The 24,556-nt window shown below is 37.7% G+C and overlaps 1 protein-coding gene across 1 annotated transcript in view; it reads right to left on the bottom strand.

Moving 5' to 3' along the window:
• LOC149773258 (uncharacterized) overlaps positions 1–23,910 on the bottom strand; it is a 54,717-nt gene extending 30,807 nt beyond the window's left edge. Inside the window, exons 1-2 of the mRNA XM_089946544.1 lie at positions 23,828–23,910; positions 11,052–11,171 (exon numbers count right to left, since the gene is read on the bottom strand). Of these exons, the coding sequence (XP_089802670.1) occupies positions 11,052–11,106 (55 nt within the window). The 5' untranslated portion in view covers positions 11,107–11,171; positions 23,828–23,910. The remainder of the gene's footprint in view (positions 1–11,051; positions 11,172–23,827) is intronic.
• Positions 23,911–24,556: the final 646 nt, after the last annotated feature.

Below are 24,556 nucleotides of genomic sequence, written 5' to 3'. Positions count from 1 at the left end.
TGTTTAGTTACAATCAACACTGCCTTGGTTTTTAGGGGATTCATAAACATGTTATTAGTGAGCACCAATATTCAACTTGATATAAATCTTAGCCTCATTTTTTCTCCAAAGTTATAACATTAGAATCAGACTTACATAAAGTCCTATCATCAGCATGTAGATCAGTTTTTGAATATTGCACATACAGGGCAAGTCATTCATAAACAGTATAAATAATACAGTCCCTATGTCATGTTATAAGTAAGGAACAATAGCCAGATTGCAACATGTATATGCTAGACTCTGAGGCTAATTATTCGCTTCATAAATGTTGTGAGTGTTAGCCTTGCAAACAATAAGTGTCAGAGCGATGTGTACACAGCTGGCCGGCCGGCTTATGTTATGATAGTGTAAACCGACATCAAAAGGATGGGTGGGAAGCCAGTTGTATATAACATGGCCATAGGAACTTGTTACTGGCGCCTTATTTGGCTGTGTGTGATTCACAGATAAGCGGCATGAATTGCTGGTGTTGGGCTCAAAGGAACAGAGCTCACAGCTTTGCATCTCTATCACTACTAAAATTTCTAACAAAAACGAGCCATAATTAATAATAATTAAAGATAATACTGGGAGTACCCCACCCCAACTTAAGGTAGTCTACGAGACCTTTACACCCTACAATGTAAACTTGCTGCATACATTCCATTCCTCTAAAATTAATATAATCATTCACATATACAATACACTGTTGAAGGTATCCTATCACAATATACAATGTATAGTTATTAATATGGAAGTGTGCCACTGAATGGACATATTTACACTTACTGCACTGGTCAGAAAGGGCTGTATATACCTTGGAGAAAAAAAATTGACGTAGTCATGAGGGAACTAAAAACACCTAATCCAAGTTAGTAAAGTATACAATGTAGGTCACAGTGACCCTCTTTGGTTGTAAAAGTATAGTACTAAAAGAGATTTATCCTATAATCAAGTTTCATGATTTGACGATAAACAACACCTAATAAATGAACTTTAAACAAAAGTTAAACAAAAGCAATGAAGCATGAAATATAGGTCACAGGGGCCTTTTTGCACTAAGGATGTAATACTTACAAAGTTGAATCCCCTCACAAAGTTTTGATTTTATGTAGGATATACTCCATATAACATTTCAAAAACTCATGTAGTTATGTAAAAGCCCATCCAAGACCAGTAATAGATAAAACATAGGTCACAACGTGCTTCTTTTATTGTATGGTGTGATACTAACAAGAGATGCATATTGCTATCAATTTCATAATTCTAACATGAACAGTGTCTGAAAAAAGTGTAATATATGGGCCATAATGGCCTATTATTTGAAAGGCGTTGTGCTCATCAAGATCATTGTAACCTTATCAAGTTCCATTATTTTAGTAAATAAAGCATTTATGCTACCATGCAAAAAAAAATATCTGGTCATGAGCTAAACAATGTTGTACAGGTGTGGTATTAATGATACTTATATCTGGTTTCATGCTAAGAAAAAACAATTGGTGGGTTGGTCGGAGAATTCACCCACTACCATCTACCCCATTTTTTCCACAGGAATTTGGACCATAATCAATCTGTATTTCAATAGTCCTTCAGACTCCTTCTACCCTCTATCACTCCCATCAGGGGCTATATAATGCATGAAGCCTTTCTACCTTCACTTATCCACCAATCATTCCCATTATGGAACAATTCTCTGTAATTTTCTCTCAAGAATTTTCTGCAAGTAAACCACTGCTGCATGAAATAATTGTGTTCCTTTGAAAACGTATCTTGCCAGTATTACTCAACAATATGATGTTATATACACTCTCTTTATAATCTGTTAGTTAAATAATTTTCATTTGACTAACACAGCATGCATCATGATTAACAAACATTGTGCACAGGTAGTATAGCTGAATATTGCTTTCTGGTCTATGTCAGTAGGTGCTTAAAAATGTTGTGGAGAAATAACAACATCTTAATGAAGGTGATGTCAAATAATGTAACATACAAATGAAATGAAATATTGATGGATTGCACTAATCAGAAAATCCAGAATTGTTAGCTTTTATTGCAGTTTAGGGCTTGAAAAATTCTAGGGTCAGTAGGCAAAAATAAGATTGGTTGGGAAACCACAAAGCCAATTTTTTAACAGGCTTGATTCAAGCATGACAGTTTAAACAGTAACTGACCCCAAGTCACTGATGTCTAAAAAATGGTCACAAAGACATACTACATGTATTGTGAAGAGGGTGTATTTACTCATCAAGATGAATCAATGCTCTAAAAGTTTCATGATTGCTGCTGTAAAACGGTATGCATACAAGATGCAAAATCTATATGGTCATCAGCTAAAACAAGGACAGTAAATAATGCAAAATATAACTCACAGTGATATTCTTTTGTTGGAGAATTTTCATTACATGTCAATTTGTAAACTTTTTGCATTTGTGCCCACTAGATAAGTGTCATAGCCTGCACACTGTGACCACATTTGTTTCAAGTACAATTGTTTCAAACATGATTATTCCATTTCAAACCAAACAATGTACAAAATGCAGGATTAGGTTCCAGTCCTTGATCAGTTTGACCTCTGCCATTTTCTGACAAAATTTTACTGAGTTGTGGGCACAGTCTGGCCTGCATCTTGGCCTTTGCATACTGAGTCAAGCCTTCTTCAATTACACCATGCTGGTAGGGGCATCACTGTCTTATAGAAATGTTTCTAGTCTTGTATTTTGAATTTAAGAGTTACCTACTAGGATTAAGGGTACAACATGAAAAAAGGGATTGCCCATATGGCTGTGTAGTGCACATAACATACTGCTGTGTGCAAGAATTTTTTCCATTCTTTGTTTCCTGCTTGAATTTTCTGGTTCGTGTTCAATTAAAATATGTGTGTGTCACTGTTGGCATTATTTTGACCTCGCAAAAGTTTTAAGTCAGAAGCAACAAACTGAACGCTGTAAAATGATTCACTGTATGATATGGATGGTTCTTCTGGTTTATTGTAGGAGATGTGTGGCGGCTGATAAGCAACTACTGGCTCTACAATCAACGGAAGTATTTCTTATTGGATTAGTCTTACTGTTTCTGACTCATGAGCAGAACCTTTCATAAAAAGTGAAGAAGATAAACAACCTTTAGTTTCCTTGAATAACCCATCTTTGTATGTTCTCCTTCTGTTATAACTGAAAATAGTCGCTGTGGTTAATAAATACGGCCTTGGACCAATGCAAATGCAAGCTGCTTAATTTTAATGACAGATGAAACATCACGTTCTGGTTCCATACACAATGACAACACTCACTGCTAATATGTTATAGTAGTTGCTTGGATCTACTCAATCTGGTGGATGTGGAGTGTGTGTGTGTGTGTGTGTGATTTGGATTTTTAATGTAGCTTTAACAATTTTTCAGTCATATCGCTATGATGTCTGCAGTGTGGTAGTTTATAGTGATGTCTAGAACTGGGGCATCATGTCGCAGACATGTAGCATGATGTCCCACCCAGTCACATTATCTTGACACTAGGCCGATCAGTCCTAACACTAACCTCTTAATGCTGAGCACCAAGCGAGGCACCTGTTAGTACCATTTTTGTAAGTCTTTGGTATGACTCGGCCAGGGATGGAACCTACAACCTCCCGCATCCAAGGCGGACGCTCTAACCACTAGGCCACCGGGGTGGTAGTGGATGTGGACATGGGGGAAAAGAGATCCAATGTGGACACGGGGGAAAGAGATCCAATGTCCATTAAGAACAGTGGATGTCCAGTAAATCTGGTGGATTTCCCCTGTAAGTTATCGTTTAATGCATTCGTCCTTTACATAAGATATAAAACAAGTTTACATTAATGGCTTCATTAAATTTATCATAGACATGTGTAGAATAACAAGTTTTGAAAATGAAGTTAAATTTCATGACTAATAATTAGGACCAATAGTGATTACAAATGAATGACACGCTGTTTCTAGCTTACATTATGTACAGTGTAGCATGATGAAGAACAACTGATATAATGGTATGTGAGTCATAACTCTTTCTTATAATCATTTACTAAGAATTCTGTGGCATCATATATTGATATAATACAAATTATAAAAAAGTGATGCTAGAAAATGATATTTTTTATAGCTTTATCAGTAGAATGAGAAAATGACTTGATTATTTTGAGAGTATAACAAATCTGGAATTTTTTACCATCTGTACTCATCCAACAACATGTCAAAGTAAGTAGTAACCCTTCAACCACCCAAAATAGCTCCTGTGTAATTCACACCTCATCTGAACCTCAAACTGGAAACAGCAACAAGACCTCCCATAAAAAACTGAGGAATCCAAAACAAACAGTATACAAACAAATAAACTGAGTATTTTCAGGTGAAGCAGTGAAATGTGAACTCAAGTTCTGATGTTCAAGGTAAGCTGATCCAGCTTCTTCTGAAAATACTCCAAATCTGTTTCACTGCCCTCTACAGAGATAACTACAGATGAAAACATGTCCAGGTTAAAGAGCTTGATGCACTGATTGATGGTCTTAATTAATGCTCCAGAGATACCATGACAGCGGATACTTCCTCTACGAAACTAGTAGTATGATGATGTTGGTTTTGCCTTCCTTAGTTTTATATGTCACAGTCTCCCCATGACCTTTGCTCATTTTAGCAAGCAAGCCACATACTATGTGCAACTCACTGACTATATTAAGCATTAAATACTCCATGAAAGTGAAGCGGCCCAAGCAAGCAGCTAGAGTCACACAGTGACATGGTGCCTTTATTGTCTGTAAATCCACAACAACATGGTTTCTTATTTGTGCTTGAAGTTGCTAGTGATTTTCCATCTCCCCAATGCAGTCCCAAACTTGGTCACACTAATAATTTTATCCTCGATAGCCACTAAAATACAGTTTACTAACTGTGCTGAGACCATATTGTGCCACTGCAAGCAGTTCTGAATAAACACATACTTGTGAATGCAATCAGATCAAAATTAATTTTCTAGCACCACCAAAAACACCACTTACTACTACTGATATAGCCCAACAATAATTCTGACTGGTGCACCTAAGATGTTTGTTGTTGCCATGAGTGCTGTCACACCAAGACCAACAGTTGTTGCTGCAGAAAATCCACAAATAACATATACAACCAAATGTGCATGCTTATATTTCATGATCAGCTCAGTTCTCTTGGTGATTTGATCTCACAGCTGTTGCCCTGCTTTGATTATTTATTTGCACCAGTAACACTGAGGGTCCATCATAGTTCTTCTATTAATAATACAATCCCACAGCACAACTGCACAACAGGCAGACACTGTCCAGACTCATCATGTCCAGGTGCAATATACACATGCATTCTAGACAATTACCCTTTTTCACTGGTACATTTCTAATACAATTATAGAAAATATCTGCCTAGGGAATATTTAAATCTCTGGCGATTGCGCATTCTGGTGGTCTAGCGCACTTTGCATTTAAAACCACTTTTTTTGCTTGTGCCTTTCATGTCTAACAATCATCTTTGTCCAATAAAAAATATTACAAGGATGAGTGTGTCTTGTTGAATAACAGTCAAGATTTTTTTGGTCTCAAATTAATCAATGTTGGTGGAAAATATTTGCTGGTGAATGTAACCAGTGTGGATACAGTGGTGAATTCCATTTCACTATTACAGAAACAATCCCTGAGTATTTTTGTACCTGGTGGTGCAGTCAACAGTTGGGCATTTGCATGTGTATGTGCAATGATAAGATGACCTCAAGTTGGTACTGGTACTTCAGGGTGGTTCCACCTACCAACTTCTATTTGTTGCTTAACAAGATTATATTTGAGTGCAATTACAAGGGTCTGGTAAGAACCATGAAGCAGATATTCATCAAGTGGGATAAAATCATTGTAAATGTTAGCATCTGCTGTCAACTGATTTAACACCCCATTGGTAAGTTCTGCAACCTCATCACCATGGCTAGAATCCATTACTCCTATCTAATGTTAAATCTAATCTTAAAGAGAATTGCCAATGATGGTTAGGTAACCAGCTGAATAGATTTGAAATGCTTTTAACTGAATTTCATCTTTTGCTGTCAATGGTATACATGTGGTATATATGAAAGATTTTGGAAGACCAGTGTCTGGTTCGTTACCTATCATTACTCTTTCACCAGGCTGACTTTTTGTCAAATATGTTAACTGATTCCATCCACTATAGTAACTGGAGAGAATAAATAAATATGATCCAGACTTGCATGCCATTAAGATGTTAGATTTAGATTTGTCAAAGCCATTAACATTATCAAAAACAATTTGACCAGTTGCTATTTTAAATTCAGTTGTTTCCTCTTCTTTGCTGGTCAACAGTGTTTGGTATACTGCATTGATTTATTTCTTTGACTTTTGTTAAAAATGTAAAATATTACTTTCAGATCTGACTTAGATGAAATAACCAGTCACCAAAGCACCAGTTTTCTGTGACAACTGCATCATCAAAGAGGCAAATCAAAACTTTTCACTTACCTTTTTCATTGATCAAATTATTCCTGTCATAGGCAAGCATTTCAATTGATATATAACAAATCTAAAATAAATTATGTTTACATCCATATTTAGCTATACCTAAAATGCTAAAATGAATACACTTAGTGAGATAATAGTGTTATGTAATGAGATAATACAATTATTTCAAATCCAGTTGATTACTTTATCCCTGAAGGTAGTTATTGTACTTGGCTACCTACTTAAACAAAAATACCATTTTATTTTTATTTTCAGTGACAAAGTTTCCATGACTGGTATGTAGAGATGAATTTAGCCCCGACAGTTGTTCATATTAGATGATGTTCTGCACTCTTTACCAGAAGTGGAACACAAAGGGGGTCAAAGGAAGCCAGCTGTAGAATAAAACAGGCAGCACATTAAGATGTCTAGATGTTACTGTTAAGCACGAGCATTCAAACATGCAAAAGAAGGATGTATCATAGGAACTTTAACCTGAGAGTGGCATTGATGCTGGCATCAACATGATGAACAACAACATTTAGCTATGTTGGACACATTTAAGATTCTTTACAGTCTTGGTAAACACATCATGCTACATACCTATCTCTTTAAGCCATTGTTAGATTTGTGCATTGATCTTGGCGCCAGCAACTTGCCACATCTTTACCAAGGAATGAATGCCAGCTATGCAAGCCACATGACAAGTTCCTAGACTGCTTATCTCAAGTTGGTGAGAAGATGGTTTTGTCAGATTTGAAGGCTGGGGAAGTTGTGAACTCATGGTAGATGAGTATATATACTGAGGTCAGCTCATGAAACCGCCTGGCATTTGTAGGAAAGTACCTGGATCATGGTACTGCACAATTAGCCTTTCTGCAGATACTATCTACATTGTAGTGAAGGACATTCTACAGATCCAGACAGTCATTTGCTTGGCCAGGATGTCATCCTTTATATGAGATGGATCTTTTTATGATGGTGGGAAGGAAGAATTGTGCAGTGGACCAGCTAAAGAGGGATCACCCAGGAATGACTGACATTCACTGCATGGGTTACAGGCTCCAGTAAGCAGTATCAATAGCCTTCAGTAGTTGTCAGAAATTAGACAACATAGATGAGCTCCAGTCAGTGCTGTTTATATGTTACCATTACAACAATGTCAAGACAGAGAGCCAAAATGCTATGTGTAATATGTTGAGGGAAATGGATCAACTTCAGGGCATATTAAATATGTTAAGTGAAGAAGGTAGTTCATGGTGGATGGTTTAATTATGATAAAGCTGTCCTGACTGTTAGGAAACTTTATATTCCAATTTGTGTAGACTTATAGAATAATCTGACACAAGGAAAAAAAACAAGACATTACATGACACATGTGGGGATACTGCAGCATCATTATTGAAAATGATGAAATCATATAAAAACATCTCCATCATTCATCTTCTGTGTGACTTATGCACCAGTTTGTCATCACCTACCTGCCTGTTTTAGAGAGCAGAAGGAGATTTGTCTATTATTCAGCCAGGGGGTCTAGGTGGCCAAGTGGTATAAGCCATTAACCCTTACAAATCACTCATATATTGCACCTCTGTCTAGTCTTGGTTACAGGCTTAGGTGGGTATGCAACAAGGCTTACCACTATCTTCCTGTGGGTAAGTGGTTTTTCCCTGGGTTTTCCAGGGTTCTTCCTCCACCAAATATACTGGCTACCATGTGCTGAACAATATCACTGAACCCACACAAAAAACACAAAAGCCAACTATCATGATGTCTAAACTGCAGGCTACAATGGAAAATCTTCAAAAACTGAAACTCAAAAGAGGATCCTAATTTATCCAAGCTAGCCTAGCACTACAGCAAATGAACTGGATGTGCTGGTGGATAACAGCAGTGTCAGATGAGAAGAAACAGATCATTAACAATTTAGCTGATAAACTGGAGAACAGAATGAAGAATGTCTCTACGCTAAACCTGATACAAATACATATATGCCAACCCTCCCCACCCTTCAGAGGCATAAGAATAACTAGAGCTATTATAAGTGGCAAAAAAGTGTAATTTGGGTGTAAAAAGTGTAATCGATATATTACATGCCAGAATTACAATTGACAGCAAGGATGAAAGATACACTGTTATCATCAATAACATGGTTCCATGGCAGGTCAAATTTTTTTGTCAAAATGGGCAAAATCTATCTGGATTAGAACCAGTATACAAACACAACATATACTGAAAAATTCTTTATATTCAGCGCTCACTTTAACTAGTACATGAGTAATTTTCGCTGAATGATTGCGATCTGCAATACTGTAAATGATCATAGTCAGGTGCTCAGAGTGCTGAATACATTATTCTCATATTCTTCTTTTAAAGTTCGTAAAGTGGAGTCAGTTTTTCTTTTTTCTGATCTGACATTTTTCAAGTTTGAAAAGATCCATCTACTCTAACATTTTCTGTCATATAACATTCAAAACTCACACCATAGAGCATTTGACTTAACATATAGCACCATTTTCTTGAAAAGTATAGACTGACTCACTAACTAGCTTATCAATAAAATAAACCTGAGGCAAAGTTCACATATGAAGAAACCCATCTCTTTTCTTAGAAATGGATTATATACAGTTGCTATAAATAGCAAATATGCTATTCTTATGCAGCAATCACCTTTTTAAGAAGATTCTCAAATTTATATGAGTGGAATTAAAGAGATGATAATAAAAATGACAAAAATGTTTTATTGCTTTAATTTTATTTTTTATTGTATGAAAAAAAGCATAATCCATATACAGTCTAGCATGAGATGTAATCTGGTGAAAAAAAACGTAAAGTACGCCAAAAATGTAATGATTGGTATGTATGCAAACATCCTCTGCACCGTGTTTGATTCAGACAGAAATTACTGAGCTTGCAGAACATTTTCGACTCAATGAGGAGCAAATAAGGATGGAGTGGAATGATTTAAAGTTGGTTTTTAGGGAGTAATTCAGCAATTGCACTCCAAGACACATGCTTTAGACAAATGCTGAGAAGAAGCCAATGCTTGGTTCTATTGATCCAAACCTTGTGAAACTGCTTAGAGTTTCAGAGATACTTACTCTTTCCACTGTACCTATGGAATAAATTTTCTCATAAGTAAAACTGATGGCTACTTAACACCAAAACTGGTTGCAACAACATAATTCTTACTGTAAAAATGAACACACATTGACAATAGGACACTGACCTGATTGAAGTAGTAAAACCATTACTTGCTGTACAAAATCAATGAATCTGTCCAATAGATTTAACAATAATAGTTCTCGTATGGGTTCTACATGCAAGTGCATACTGCACATGTGATGAAACATTCTGCTTTGAAATTATCATTATGCTGCAAGATGTTTACCATTACTTAAACTTAACACATAATATGGTATTCAACAATATCATAATTATTATTATTATTCTTCGCTGAACACTAGATTGCAATATAAAAAGAACTGCCCTTTAAAATGCAAAAAGCATGCTATGGTGCTTCTGTGTGCTGAAGGTGCCCTTAGCAGAGCATGATTATAATGCTTTTTACAGCTTCTGTGAGAAACATTACAAGCAGACTCCAAAAGAAATGAAAAGCCAATGTTAATGTGACTTTCTCTCTGAGAGGATTAGCAATAACATTCTCAAGACAGCCCTTATGGTGGCCATATTGGATATCAAATCAGAACACTTTTCTTTAAAAGATCAACTAACATGTGGTAGCCAGACTGGATGACTTGTTCAGACAGTATCATTTTCATAAAAGACCAACTAAACATCATTAGAAGTCTTTTGGTAAAAATTATTTTCAATATTATTTCCATTCAGGAAGAGTAGCAATAACAAGATTTTCAAAATGGATGTGGTGGCAGCCATACTTGTACATCAGATCAACACCATTTTCATTTAGGACCAGCTAGACATCATAGTTAGTGAAAAAACAAAAACAATTTGATATCATCAGCAATTGAAGAAAAGTAAAGATAACACTAATTTCAATGGCTGCAGTGATGGTCATGTTAAACTCTGATCAGTACCATTTTCATTAAGGACCAAGTATTATTATTAGAAATGTTTTAGTGACACCACCTTGTTGATATGACCATCCATTCCGGATGAGTAGCCAAAACAAGAGTTTCAAAATGGTGGCCAACACCATTTTTGTTGAGGACCAACAAGACGTTTGGATGAATGTGTTTGTGTTAAGTTTTATGGCAATTCTCTAAGTAGTTTAGAAGTAGTGATAACAAACTCACGCAAATGGACAGATGTATAAAAAGACAGGACATCCCATAAGCTTTTCAGCTCTGTGACCAATAGAACCAAAAATCTGCCTTCTTTAAATAATGTGCAAGACCACTGCATTTCAGGAGAATTCCCAGGCAAATATATTGCTTTCATTAATAATAACATTATAATTATTTAAATTATCATATGCATTGTTCTCCAGTTGGTTGTCTTAATGGGGATATCACCAAAGTTGACACTAATGAAATAAATGAATCAGTCTCTCTTAATTATATTTTACCTGAAATGACTGGGACGAACTTGCCCTGTTGCTGATCCCACCTCCATTTATCCATGTATCCAAAATCTTTAAGATGACTGCTTGTGTTCTGAGATTTGGTTACTCAGTGGCTCATCAAAACTGAAAAAAAAATTAAAATGTAATCTCAGAATGTAAGCTCCTGTAAAAACTGCCTGCATCTGTGCTCTTCCTATACTGGGCACTACACACTAACATAGTATCATTCATCACACACTGGAAAATTTCAACAATATAATATATGGCACAATCTCTACAGCTAATGGCAACTTTAAATGTAGATTTAGTTTAGTGAAAAAATGCTAAGGTTTTCATCTTGCTTCTGTTAACAGACTGCAACTAACAATTAACTAGCCAGCTGGTCAATACTGCTACTGGGCAAGTTATGAGATTTTGGCCGCTTGGCCAAAAGACTGTTGCCTGCATCAATTGCCATGATTTAACACCTTCATGATTCCCTTTATTTAACACCTTCATGATTGCCACTATTTAACACATTCATTATTGCCACTATTTAACACATTCATGATTGCCCCTATTTAACACATTCATTGCCACAATTTACACATTCATGATTGCCATGATTTAACACATTCATGATTGCCACCATTTAACATCTTCATGATTGCCACTATTTAACAACTTCATGACTGCCACTGTTTAAAACCTTCATGATGGCCACTATTTAACACAATCATGATTGTCATGATTTAACACATTCATGATTGCCACCATGTAACACCTTCATGATAACACTATTTAACACCTTCATGATTGCCTCTAATTAATACATTCATGATTGCCACTATGTCACACGTTAATGACTGCCACTATTTAACACCTTCATGATTGCCACTATTTAACATATTCATTGCCACAGTTTAACACATTAATGATTGCCATGATTTAACACATTCATGACTGCTACTACTTAACACCTTCATGATTGCCACTATTTAACACATCCATGATTGCCACTATTTAACACATTCATGATTGCCACTATTTAACACCTTAATGACTGCTACTATTTAACACCTTGATGATTGCCTCTATTTAATACATTCATGATTGCCACTATTTAACACATTCATTGCCACAGTTTAACACGTTAATGATTGCCATGATTTAACACTTTCATGATTGCCATGATTTAACACCTTCATGATTGCCACTATTTAACATTCATGAAAGCCACTATTTAACACCTTAATGACTGCCACTATTTAACACCTTAATGACTGCCACTATTTAACACATTCATGATTATCACTATTTAACACATTCATGATTGCCATGATTTAACACATTCATGATTGCCATGACTTAACACATTCATGATTGCCTATTTAACATATATAAACTTAAATAATCCCATTTTCAAAGATATTTTAAGTCAATTAAAAAATTCATTTTAAATTTCAACCAAAGTTTTTGCCATAGTAAATACTTTGTTTTAACATGAATTACTATACTAATATTTAGTTGGAACTACTAATGAGTAAGCTCCAATCTCTACTTTGGTGATCCATTAATTAGTACAGGTCAACAGGTGAATGTGGCTGCTAATGTCCTATTGCTAACCCATTCTATAAATAAAATTGCATATTAAATATCAAATGATTATCTAATTACGAAGTACAATGATATCAATTCTCACTGCTCAGGAAAGGTTATTCAAGTTCCATTATTGTACACATACTAGATGTGCATCAATGAACATATCAGTTAGTAATCTCTCTATATATTTAAGTATCACATAGGCAGTGACCATAGGAGCCCAAATGAAAGTGAATTACACCAAAATCTTTTTGAGCACCATTTTTTAGGTTCCACTTTATCTCCAAAAAAAAAACAGTAATGGGGAGTTGGTTATTGGGGGTGTACATAATCAGTCATCCTTCTCTACTTCCTTATTATCTGACAGGATCCTTGACTGGTCAAAAGGAAAGTGCAGGAATTCACAGTAAGTCTTCTCCAAGATCTTTTGTACAATGTATATTTATGAGATTCATGCAAATTTCTAATTTATAAAAAAAAAGGAAAAAGTAAAAACCAGCAACCCTATCCTGAAACACCAATGAATACATAAAAATCCTGCATCATGTTTTAAGCCATATACTTATTTAATTAAATCCCTTCAACCTTCAAAAAATTCCTGTCTTTTTTTAGCAAATATATGTGAGGGTGTTTCTCCCCTTAATGTTCAGTTATGGAATAGGTTCTTCCATTTTTGTATTCATCGTTTTAATTGCTGTGATTGGAAACCATCTAAAATATTCTTGAGGATCTCCAACATACCGATATGCCTGAGTCAGCATGTACTTGAGATAACAGCAGGACAAAAATAGTTAGTCATAGCCTTTGTCTTTGAACCTGTTATAATGGATAGAAGACTAATGAACTCAGTTCAAATATGGTCAAAATATGCTGATATGCCAAGTTGGTTAAATCCATTATGGAATCTAGTTTTAATTTTTTTTATACTGAATTAGCATCATTTGATTAGAAGGTATTCTTCAGTGATATCCACAAACTAAGTTTCATCAAAATATATTCATATTTGCTTGTGTTATCAACAAATTTCTCATGCTTTCAAGCCATTATAGATAAAATCCCTGGGTCACGGCTTTGAATGCTGAAAGAATCAGAGTGCTATAAAAAATTGTTTTTGAAAACAAGTCTTTTTAAAATTCATTTGTGTGTTCAAGTGATTGCTTCTGCAAACTCAATGAAGTACAAAAGTAAAGTTTGTGACTTTGGGTGTGACCCCAATTCACTCACAATAGCATGGATTGGTTGCAATCCATTATTTGACCTTCTGCCCTCCACTTTTGTGTCCCCACCAGGGAATACTTAAATTCTGTTTCAAAGTGTGCACTGGCCATGAATGCACATCATTACTATGGGTTGACTGAAAAATGTATATAACTTGTGCTTAGTTAATTTCTTTGTCTTTGTTGTATAGTTCAGGAAATAACTTGCAGCAGTTAACTTCTGTAGGCAGACGCAAACAAGCATTACATGACATGATTTAGCTAAGCTCAAACTCAAGGGGAATAACTCTAAAGTGGAGTTCAAATATAACACTGAACACAGTTTCCAAACAAGTCTATTTCTGTACCATAACTGTACTCATGTGATCACTTCTTGCATGGATATTTATTCAAAGCAAATACCCCAAGCTTGCTTATCTGGCCTTATTATAATTTAAGTGCATCTCTTGAGGTGAGTAAGTGAAAGCTGAAGTATCAAAAACTAAATTTGATTCTCTTTGTCCACAAAATACATGCTCAAAATGTTCATTTTCTTAAAGGGCAACATTTGACACCTTTTCTGGACAACAGACCCCATATTTTAAAAGTTTTAACAGCTGTGCCTTTATATGCACACATTTCTACAGTAGCAGGGAATAGTTTTGTAAACTGACCCCCATTAAATTTCTTTACTTAAGGTTATGATGTGACTCTTTCAGCTATTATTGTTTATTAAAGACATGGATATATTTATGAACTAGGTGTTTTGGGCTTGTGTTGTTCATGAAATTGATGCAAGGCATTTACACCCCTCCCATAGTTACTTCACAGTAGCATCTAACACCCATAGCAGTAGACAAGTGGCTTCAAACATTTAAAATAGGTTATGGTGAGATTTATGAGCAGTTGCATACTTTAGAAGGTAGTCCCTTCTGCTCTACTGGATTTTATGATTGTCAGTACTAAACATGACTGTTAAAGCAACATGCTCAGTGAAGGTGAATATCACACATCCATGTGTTTGTTGTTGTTGTTGTTGTTGTTGTAGGGTTTAACACTATTTTTCAGCACAAGATTGGCTATACATGGCAGCCAGTATAACCGGTGGAGGAAGAACCCTGGAAAATCCAGGGAAGACCCACCGAACCATGAGAAGCTACTGGCAGGCTTTCTCTCATACCCACTTTATCATCCACTGTGTTTATATACAGTGGTTCTACAGTGTGTCAAACAGGCCACACATAGTGAAAGAGTTGAAAAAAAAAAAAATATATATATATATATATATATATATATATATATATATATATATATATATATATATATATATATATTGGTGGGAGTGGGAGACAAGCGCCCCAATCCTCCAAAATGCCCCATACGGCCTGCGTCTCTTACTGCCTCTGTCAACTAAAATCCAGCTCCTGGCCTTCGCGAGTGGCTTAGATTTGAAGCTCGGCAGACCATGTTTTCTACTAACAGGAGAAGGGGTGAAGGCGGCCCACTGGCGCCTTAAAACCAGTTGCTTCGGGTAGATGGGACTCGTAAACCTTGGATGGTAGCTCATCTAGGAGAAGGAAAACTCCGATTCCAAACCTCTGCTGCCTTGTGGCTATACCCACTCATGGGAAAGGCTAAGGGAGTAAACCCCGACAGAAAATCCGGAGATGGAGTCCCTAAGGCGGTATGACATTGACTTCAACGTCATTCCGGCAACTCCTGCGACGCTGTTGGTGCCAAGCTGTATCAGCATTCGTCGTTCCCTTGGGCACACCAGCTGCGTGGAGAGGGGGGATCTGCTGCATGGGCAACAGCTGATTCTCCATACCACCCTGCCCAGGCTTCATAGCTCCACTGGAGAGGACACTCCAGCGTCGTCGTACGGCGTCGGCACAACACGAGAAGTAGCAGTTTACCGGTTCTAAGTCAAAGCTCGATTGGCGTAGAGCTTGGCGCCAGGGGTTACTTCTGACGGTGGGAGAGATCATCAGGTCTCACTGGACAGCTACCGCCCGCCTCAAGCTGGGCAGCCCCCAGTCAGTAAGGTGCTGCCCGCCATGGCCTGCCTGCTTCACTGGGTGCGTGGAGCTTAGAGAACCATCTCGACAAGTGGGCCATAAAACTCTGCACCAGGAAGGACTAAAAGAAGAAATAAAAAGACTCCAACTCTTCGTTTTGCAACCTGGAACACCAGGACCATGTGTCCTGGATTGACCACTGACCTACAGCAGATCGACGATGCACGGAAGACTGCCGTCATTGACAGAGAACTCTCCCGACTGAACATCGACATTGCCTGCCTCCAGGAGACCCGACTGGCTGACAGCGGCACCATCAGGGAAGCCAATTACACATTCTTTTGGCAGGGGAAGCCCTTGGATGAACCTAGGCAGCATGGTGTAGGCTTTGCCGTCAAGAACACGCTAATCGCCTTCATTGAACCTCCATCATCAGGTACTGAGAGAATCCCTGCCCTCCGGCTGTCAACATCCTTAGGCCCGGTCAACATCTTCAGTGTGTACGCCCCAACCCTCTACTCCACCTACGAGGAGAAAGGCAAGTTTTATGAGGCTCTGGATCAGGCAATATCCAGTATCCCCAACAATGAAAGCCTTTACTTACTAGGAGACTTCAATGCTAGAGTGGGAGCTGACCATGAGGCCTGGTCCACCTATCTCGGCTTTTACGGAAGGGGCAAGATCAACGAGAATGGTCAGTGACTGCTGGAGATGTGCTGCTCCCACAGCCTATGTGTGACAAACACTTTCTTCAAATGCAAGGAGATCCACCAGGTGTCGTGGAGACACCCACGTTCACGCCACTGGCACCAGCTAGACCTCGTCATCACCAGGCGTGCAGAACTGGCCAGTGTCCTCCTTACCCGCAGCTACCACAGTGCCGATTGTGACACGGACCATTCCCTCGTGGCCAGCAAGGTGCAAATATTACCCAAGAAGCTGCACCACGCCAAGAAGAAGGGTCACCCACGTATCAACACCTGCTGTGCAAGCAACCCAGAGAAAACACAGCAGTTCATCAGCAAATTGAAGGAAGCCCTCACCAAAGTGACACCTGATGACACCATTGATTCCAAGTGGTCCCATGTCCGTGACTCTGTGTACAATTCAGCCATCACAGCTTACGGGAAGAGGGAGCAAAAGAATGTCGACTGGTATGAGGCAAACTTGGAGGAGATGGAGCCCGTGACTGAGGCAAAGAGGAAAGCCCTCCTGGCATACAAGGATGCACCTAGCCCCAGAACACTACAAGCCCTCAGGATTGCAAGGAATAACGCGCAGAAGACCGCCCGCCGCTGTGCCAACACCTACTGGCTGAACCTTTGCAACAGTATACAGACAGCTGCTGACACCGGGGATACAAGAGGAATGTATGAGGGTATCAAAAAGGCGACAGGCCCCCCCAGCTACAAGACCGCCCCCCTCAAGTCCAAGACGGGCGAAGTCATCACAGACCAGGGAAACAACTGCAGCGATGGGTTGAGTACTATCTCGAGCTATATGCAACCCAAAACAATGTCACTGGAACTGCCCTGGATGCCATTCCAGACCTGCCTGTCATGGAGGAGCTAGACACACAGCCCACCCTGGAAGAGCTCGGAAAAGCCATCGATTGCCTTGCCTGTGGGAAGGCTCCTGGAAGCGACGGCATTCCGCCTGAAGTCCTCAAGAGCGGAAAACCAGCACTGCTCCAGCCCCTACACACACTCCTCTGCCTTTGCTGGGAACAGGGATACATCCCACAGGACATGCGTGATGCCAACATCGTCACTTTGTACAAAAACAAAGGAGACTGTAGCGACTGCAACAACTATCGGGGCATCTCCCTCCTCAGCATCGTCGGAAAGGCCTTCGCCCGTGTTGCCTTGGCACGCTTGCAGATCCTAGCCCCCCGCGTCTACCCAGAATCCCAGTGTGGATTTCGAGCCGGCAGGTCAACTGTAGACATGATCTTCTCACTACGTCAGCTGCAGGAGAAGTGTCGCGAGCAGCGGATGCCCCTCTACATTGCCTTCATAGACCTGACGAAGGCGTTTGACATGGTTAGTCGGAGTGGACTCTTCAGACTCCTGCAGAAGATCGGCTGCCCCCCACGTCTGCTTGCTGTCATTATGTCGTTCCACGAGAACATGCACAGCACAGTGTGCTTCAATGGCGCAACATCTGAAGCATTCCCAGTCGTTAGCGGAGTCAAACAAGGCTGTGTCCTTGCACCGACGCTCTTTGCCATCTTCTTCTCCATGCTTCTCCAGTACGCATTCAAGGACTGCAGCGAGGGAGTGTACATCCATACCAGGGCTGACGGCAAGCTGTTCAACATCGCCCGTCTCCGTGCTAAGACTAAAGTCACAGAGGTACTCATCCGTGAATTGCTCTTTGCCGATGATGCAGCCTTGACATCACACACGGAAGATGGACTTCAGCAGCTGGTATGCTGCCTCTCCCATGCATGTAAGGAATTTGGACTGACCATGAGTTTGAAGAAAACAAATGTCATGGCACAGGACACAGACTCCCCTCCCTCTGTCTCCATCGATGGGTACAATTTGGAAGTTGTCGAGAACTTCACATACCTCGGGTCTAACATCTCCAGCTCACTCTCCATTGATTCTGAGGTGGGCGGCAGGATTGCTAAGGCAGCAGCAGTGATGGCCAGACTTAACCAGAGGGTCTGGAACAACCCCAACCTCACAGAGAAGACCAAACTGCGTGTCTACCAAGCGTGCGTGCTCAGCTCACTTCTCTACAGCAGCGAAACATGGACCACCTATGCAAGACACGAGAGGAAACTCAACAGCTTCCACCTGAGATGTCTGCGGCGCATTCTGCACATCCAGTGGCAGGACAAAGTACCCAACACAGAGGTTCTAGAACGCGCCAACATGAACAGCATGTTCTCCATACTCAGCGAGAGGCGCCTTCGCTGGCTCGGCCATGTCAAGAGAATGGACCCAGGTCGCATTCCCAAGGACCTGTTATATGGGGAGTTAGCAGAAGGTGCACGACCAACTGGACGACCACATCTGCGCTACAAAGATGTTTGCAAGAAGGATATGAAGACAGCAAACATCAATGTCAACGACTGGGAGAGCTGTGCAAACAACCGTTCCAGCTGGCGTCTAGCTGTCAGGCAGGGAGTTCAAAACGCAGAGGAAAAGAGAAGAATAAAGCAAGCTGAAAAGAGAGCTAAAAAGAAGGATAAGCAAAAGCATACTTTGGAGCTATGCCATCGTCTCTCGTAGACGGACGGATGCCAAGAACAAGAAGAATATATATATATATATATATATATATATATATACATATATATATATATATATATATATATATATATTAGAGGTGCTTTAATGACATTTTTTTGTATTTGTGAGAAATAGTTATTGATACTGTTTTGTGTGACATTTGAACACAGAGTAAGTTAGCAATTATTGTCATACAGTGTAGTCATTTGCAAAGACATAGGGTGGTTTAGGAAGCAGGATATAAGGACAAAGGTGATCTATTGTTGCTGGTGGCCTATGTGGGTCACCAATTTAAATATTAACATACTAAAATGGAAAATGTGATGTACAACAAATGATACTGAAACTGGCATCTTATTCATGTTCACTTTATGATAATTACAAAACTGCCATGTGCCCAACAATGTTTTATATAAGTCTGAGCCGAAGGGAAACTGTTGTCCCCTTGAATATACAATAATATCTGTGGTTGCTATTTTTTAAAAGTGAATACAATTTGGCAAAGTACCAAGTTACAATGGACACAATGGCCAGTCTTATTACTGACCCAACAGTTATCATTTAATGCTTCATATATGCATAAATGATAATAAGGTGTCAGTTGCAACATTTTCCAAAATATCAACTTGGGCTGGGATACAGATAAAATGGCTAATGAGTCACATGGTGGACTTGGAATTATCAGGGTCATAGAAGAGACTGAAAGTGATCATCTCAGTTATTTCCATATAAAGTAATGTTTAGGTCCCTACACTGAAGACAGTGTACAATATTTCCTGCATATTCTAATGTAAGTGTTCAATGTAACTGATGACTCATTTAACAATCCTGAAACTTCTTCCTTACATATCGTATTTGGTACACAATAGTAAATATGTTACATCTCTTACACAATCCAGTCCACTTTTCTTTTCCACAAGTGTTTCAGGGTCACTTACTGTCCAGCAACATCACTTTCATCACATCTATTCTGCGTTTTTGGGGAGAAGTTTAAACATAATTTCTTTCATGAAAGAAAAAAATGATGAATATAAGACAACACTCTTACATGTTTTAACTTTTGCCTTGAACCATTACAAAGATGCCAAGTAGCTAGGGATTTAAACTCAAGTTTCATTAATTAGTAAACTAAATTACTAACTGTGGTCCAGAAGATTTAACCTGATAGATATATTGATCTATGTACTGCATGTACAGAAAGATAAGATGCCAAAAACAACAAGCGTGTGCCCTATTGCAATGGTTTTAAAATTAGGGTAGGTAGGTATGCTGTTTTTAAAAAATAAAAATAAAAATATTATAATGATTAGTATATACATGTATCATGTACTATGTGCTACAAGTACTTGGCATAACTGACTCACTTAGATGCATGAATCAATTTTTGGGAAATTAAAAAAAACCCAAATAAAATCTCTTTTTAAACATCATATATATAATACTGATTAGCATATATGTACCACCTAAGTGCTTCAAGTACTGGGCTTAAATGGCTCAATCTGATGCACAAATCAATATTTTGGAAATGTTTTCTTAAATTTAATTTTTAACAAAAAATATCATACTGTATATGATTAGTATAAATAATGTACTAAATGCTTCAAGTACTGGGCTTAACCAGCACAAATAGATGCACAAAATCAATTTTTGGAAATTTATTTTTTAAATTAATTTTTTTAAAACATGATATATATATATTGCATTGATTAGAATATATAATGAACCAAGCACTTCTTGTACTGGGCAAAACTGGCCCACTTAGATGCACAAATCAATTCTGGAATATTTTTATTTTATTTCCAAATTTTTTTATTTCTTGTCCTGGGGGAGAAAGTGCTAGGCTCAGCACCAAAAAAGAGTGATTGTCAGCCAACCTGAAACATGCATTTTTAAAAAAAATACCAGACTGTTTATTTTGGTGATCATTATAATGTCTGGGGGCCAAAAGCAATATCCTTATTATTATTACAAAAATGCTGGTATAATTGTGTCATTGTCTATATTATAAAATGCTATTTATGGTGAGCACAGGCCTCACTGCCTTTTTTGCACTACTGTTAAGGCTGCTATTTTATTTGCAAACAGTATGTGCAGTGTTACAGTGTTTTATATATATATATATATATATATATATATATATATATATATATATATATACACACACACACACACACAATTTGTACTGTTTGTTTGATAGTCTATTTTTAGTTTCTTTTATCATATGCTAATGTAATGTAACACTGTATGCTGGACTTGACCTTGTCTGAACTCAAGTTCATTTTCTACCTGGCCTGAATTATTGATTTGTTTTTTTTTAACAAATAAACATGTTTATCTCAATCTATGTACTGAACTTTGGAATTATCAGGTCTACCTGTTGTTTACTACACATCAGATATTATAATTTTAGGAACAGACATCTAATTATTACTAAGATTTTATTTTGTAAACATTATGTACCTTCCAAATGGTTATTTTCCATTAGGTAATGGGTGTTTTTAATAAAATGTTAATTGTGACCTTGTTACTGGAAAAATTAAATTGTGCTTTAAGACCTACCAGAATCAATTGGTAATATTGTTGTGTACAGTAGTTTATTTAAGCTGGAATTTATTTCTTCAATTTATTCAAGTGATTTTTTTTTTATTTATTACAAGCTATTCTTTTATATACACTCACTTCTGAATGTTATAGAATATTTATTTGAAGGAAATGAGGCATCACTATTACAATAATTTGTATCCATTTCTTTCCAATTAAAGAACCATCCCCCACCCACCTGTACTGAATTTCTGTATTACCAATAGCCCTTAATCTGTCAAAAAAGGTAACTAACTCTCGTTCAAAATCTGATCCCTCATTGCTCCCATGTTGACTCTTACACTATCTAAGGTACAATAAGATTTATTGATAATAGTTATGATTCAAAACAACAATTCAACATAAGCCCTAATTAGCTTTATAATTACATGATATAAAAGATAACAAAGACAAATATGATTTGTAAGAGAAACAACCACGGCATAATACATAGACACAATTGGACAAAACATACAGCACATAACTTAAAATATAAAGAAGCTAAGCACTTCATATTATTTAAAGTCAAAACAATTGGCTTCAGTTAAAGTGTATGTCTATGAGGTCATATAGGCACAGCCACTCAAATTATAAAATGTCTGATTGCTACTAACTTTTACAATGGTAGCCTGGTACTACAGTGGGTCAGGACAAGATGATGTCAGGTCAATCAAAACAAAGATCAGGGTACTATGATTTTTTATTCAACATATGCTACTTTGATAGTGATGTCACATAACATGACATTCAATTCAGTTTGTACTGGATCACACCTTTAGGATTATCTCATTGATTTTCTGTATGCATTCTTGAGGCATGTACATAGTGACTTTCCAAAGGAATATGAATGTACGAGGATTCAGATATTGTGAATAATAGCATTTAATGGTATGTGTATCAAATTCTAAAAACTGACACCCATTAATGAAATAGTGAATTGATAGATGCCTTAGGACTTGTACTGTACTGAATCTAATTCTTTCATCATGTGTGCTGGGCTATCTAAACGAACAAACTCCTAGACCAACAAGTTGTTCTCCACATTTTTTTTCTTCAAAAATAAAATTGTTCTACCATTTCTGGTGTCCAGTCATATCAGAAAAAAAAGACGGAGAACTACTTCTTTTCGAGAACAAATGACATAATTTCATGACATAAATCACACCACCATTATTAGTAGTGCGTTCCCGTCTCTCGAATTTGTACCCATCAACATGAAAAATAACGACGCTGAAAGAAGAATCAAGTATGCTTTCCGATATAACAAGGAAAGCAACAATTAGGTCTCACTGGATAGTTTCTTATTTTGACACCCCCCTAATTTTTAAGGTAGAAGGCATGAACCTAATTATCACAAGCCTAGCATTTATAAATTCACACATAAGCTAAATCTATAATGTGGTTCAGATTTACTTTGAGTTAGGCTTGGAAATAGGTTGGCTTGTTGGTGACTGCCTGTCACAGTTAGATTTGCATTGGAGATCAAATGCGTAACTTGGGCTGCAAATGAGCTGTCGACTTGGCTTACGTATTTATGTGTGTCTGCTACAGAGGTAAATATCTAAAAATCTAGATGGTTGAGGGGTGATGAAAAGTATGCTAATTTGTTATAGTACTAGTGAACTTTATTCATGCATAAGGCACATACTGATTCTTTTAGCTGCCTTGTCACAGAAAAATATTCAAAATAGCTATTTCTTGTCAAAAATGAATGTAAAATTTAGGGGTTGGTGGCAGTGTTGGTTCAGTATAAAAACCACCAGTTGCATCAGGAATTAACCTGATTACTGCAGTCAAAATCTCACATGTATGCTTTCTACAAAAATCATTAGTTTGTTTTTATTTGTATCTTCAGTGTAAAATTATTCTCATTTTTCTGTAATTGGTCATCGTCGGATGAAACTTCACCATATAAACTGTCCAGTGAGACCTTATATCGACTAGAACTTCACGAATTTCTGTAAACTTTTATTGTACAAATCACACTACCCGTATTGATATTCAGATCGGCAACGGTGAAGTTTCAGGGCGTTTCTTAGGGTACTATGAAGGCTCAAGATAATGTCTTCCTATGTTGGGGCTGTATTCAGTCCCTCATAACTTACGCCAACGTAAAGAAGACACTCCTAACCTATTCCCAATACACGATTAATGAACCTTACTGATTTTTAATGGTATTCTTCCCTCGCAGTTTTTCCGTTGATTTGTTTCTTGGCTACTGCTGACGTATATAGCAGAGATTGACGACGCGTCATGTAAATGTGTTATGCGATTTCACGATATTACGTAATACACAAAAGTGAATATGTAGGACAAACAATAACGCATGGTTCCCACGCTTTTCTAAAGATAAATTTCCAGGTCATTTTCAGGGTTTATCAAGGATGAAATTAATTTTTTCAAGGTTCACATATGACCATTACTGAATGGAATTAAAGAACATTTTAGATTATAAAACATGCATTTTCTAAATCTCAAGATGTTTTTCTTTCAAGACTCTCAAAAACATCTAAGGGGACGTCCATTAATTATGTCAACAATTTTTAGGCAATTTTTTTACCCCCCCCCCCCCCAGTACCGGATTTACCATTGTGCTTAGGTGTGCTTTAGCATAGGGCCCCGTTGGCCAGGGGGCCCCATCTTCCTGGCAAAAAAAAATTTTACGATGAATTTTTCAAATGTTTTTCAAAGTAAGGGGCCTCATAACTTAACTAGCACAGGGCCTCATTTGTCCTAAATCCGGCACTGCCCACTGCCCACTCCCCACCCCCTTGTCAACAACTGTCAAACTTTCAGTGACCCCCCTAATAAAATTTTACTATTAATAGTCAAGCTCTCAAGTTTCCTAGGCTCAGTTATCCATCTTTGGAGGGATAGCTCATGGACTTCAA

Source organism: Sinohyriopsis cumingii, unplaced genomic scaffold (genome assembly GCF_028554795.1).
Source record: "Sinohyriopsis cumingii isolate HCF-2022 unplaced genomic scaffold, ASM2855479v2 utg000741l, whole genome shotgun sequence".
Taxonomy (NCBI): domain Eukaryota; kingdom Metazoa; phylum Mollusca; class Bivalvia; order Unionida; family Unionidae; genus Sinohyriopsis; species Sinohyriopsis cumingii.
This window is presented reverse-complemented; position numbering and strand designations above follow the sequence as displayed.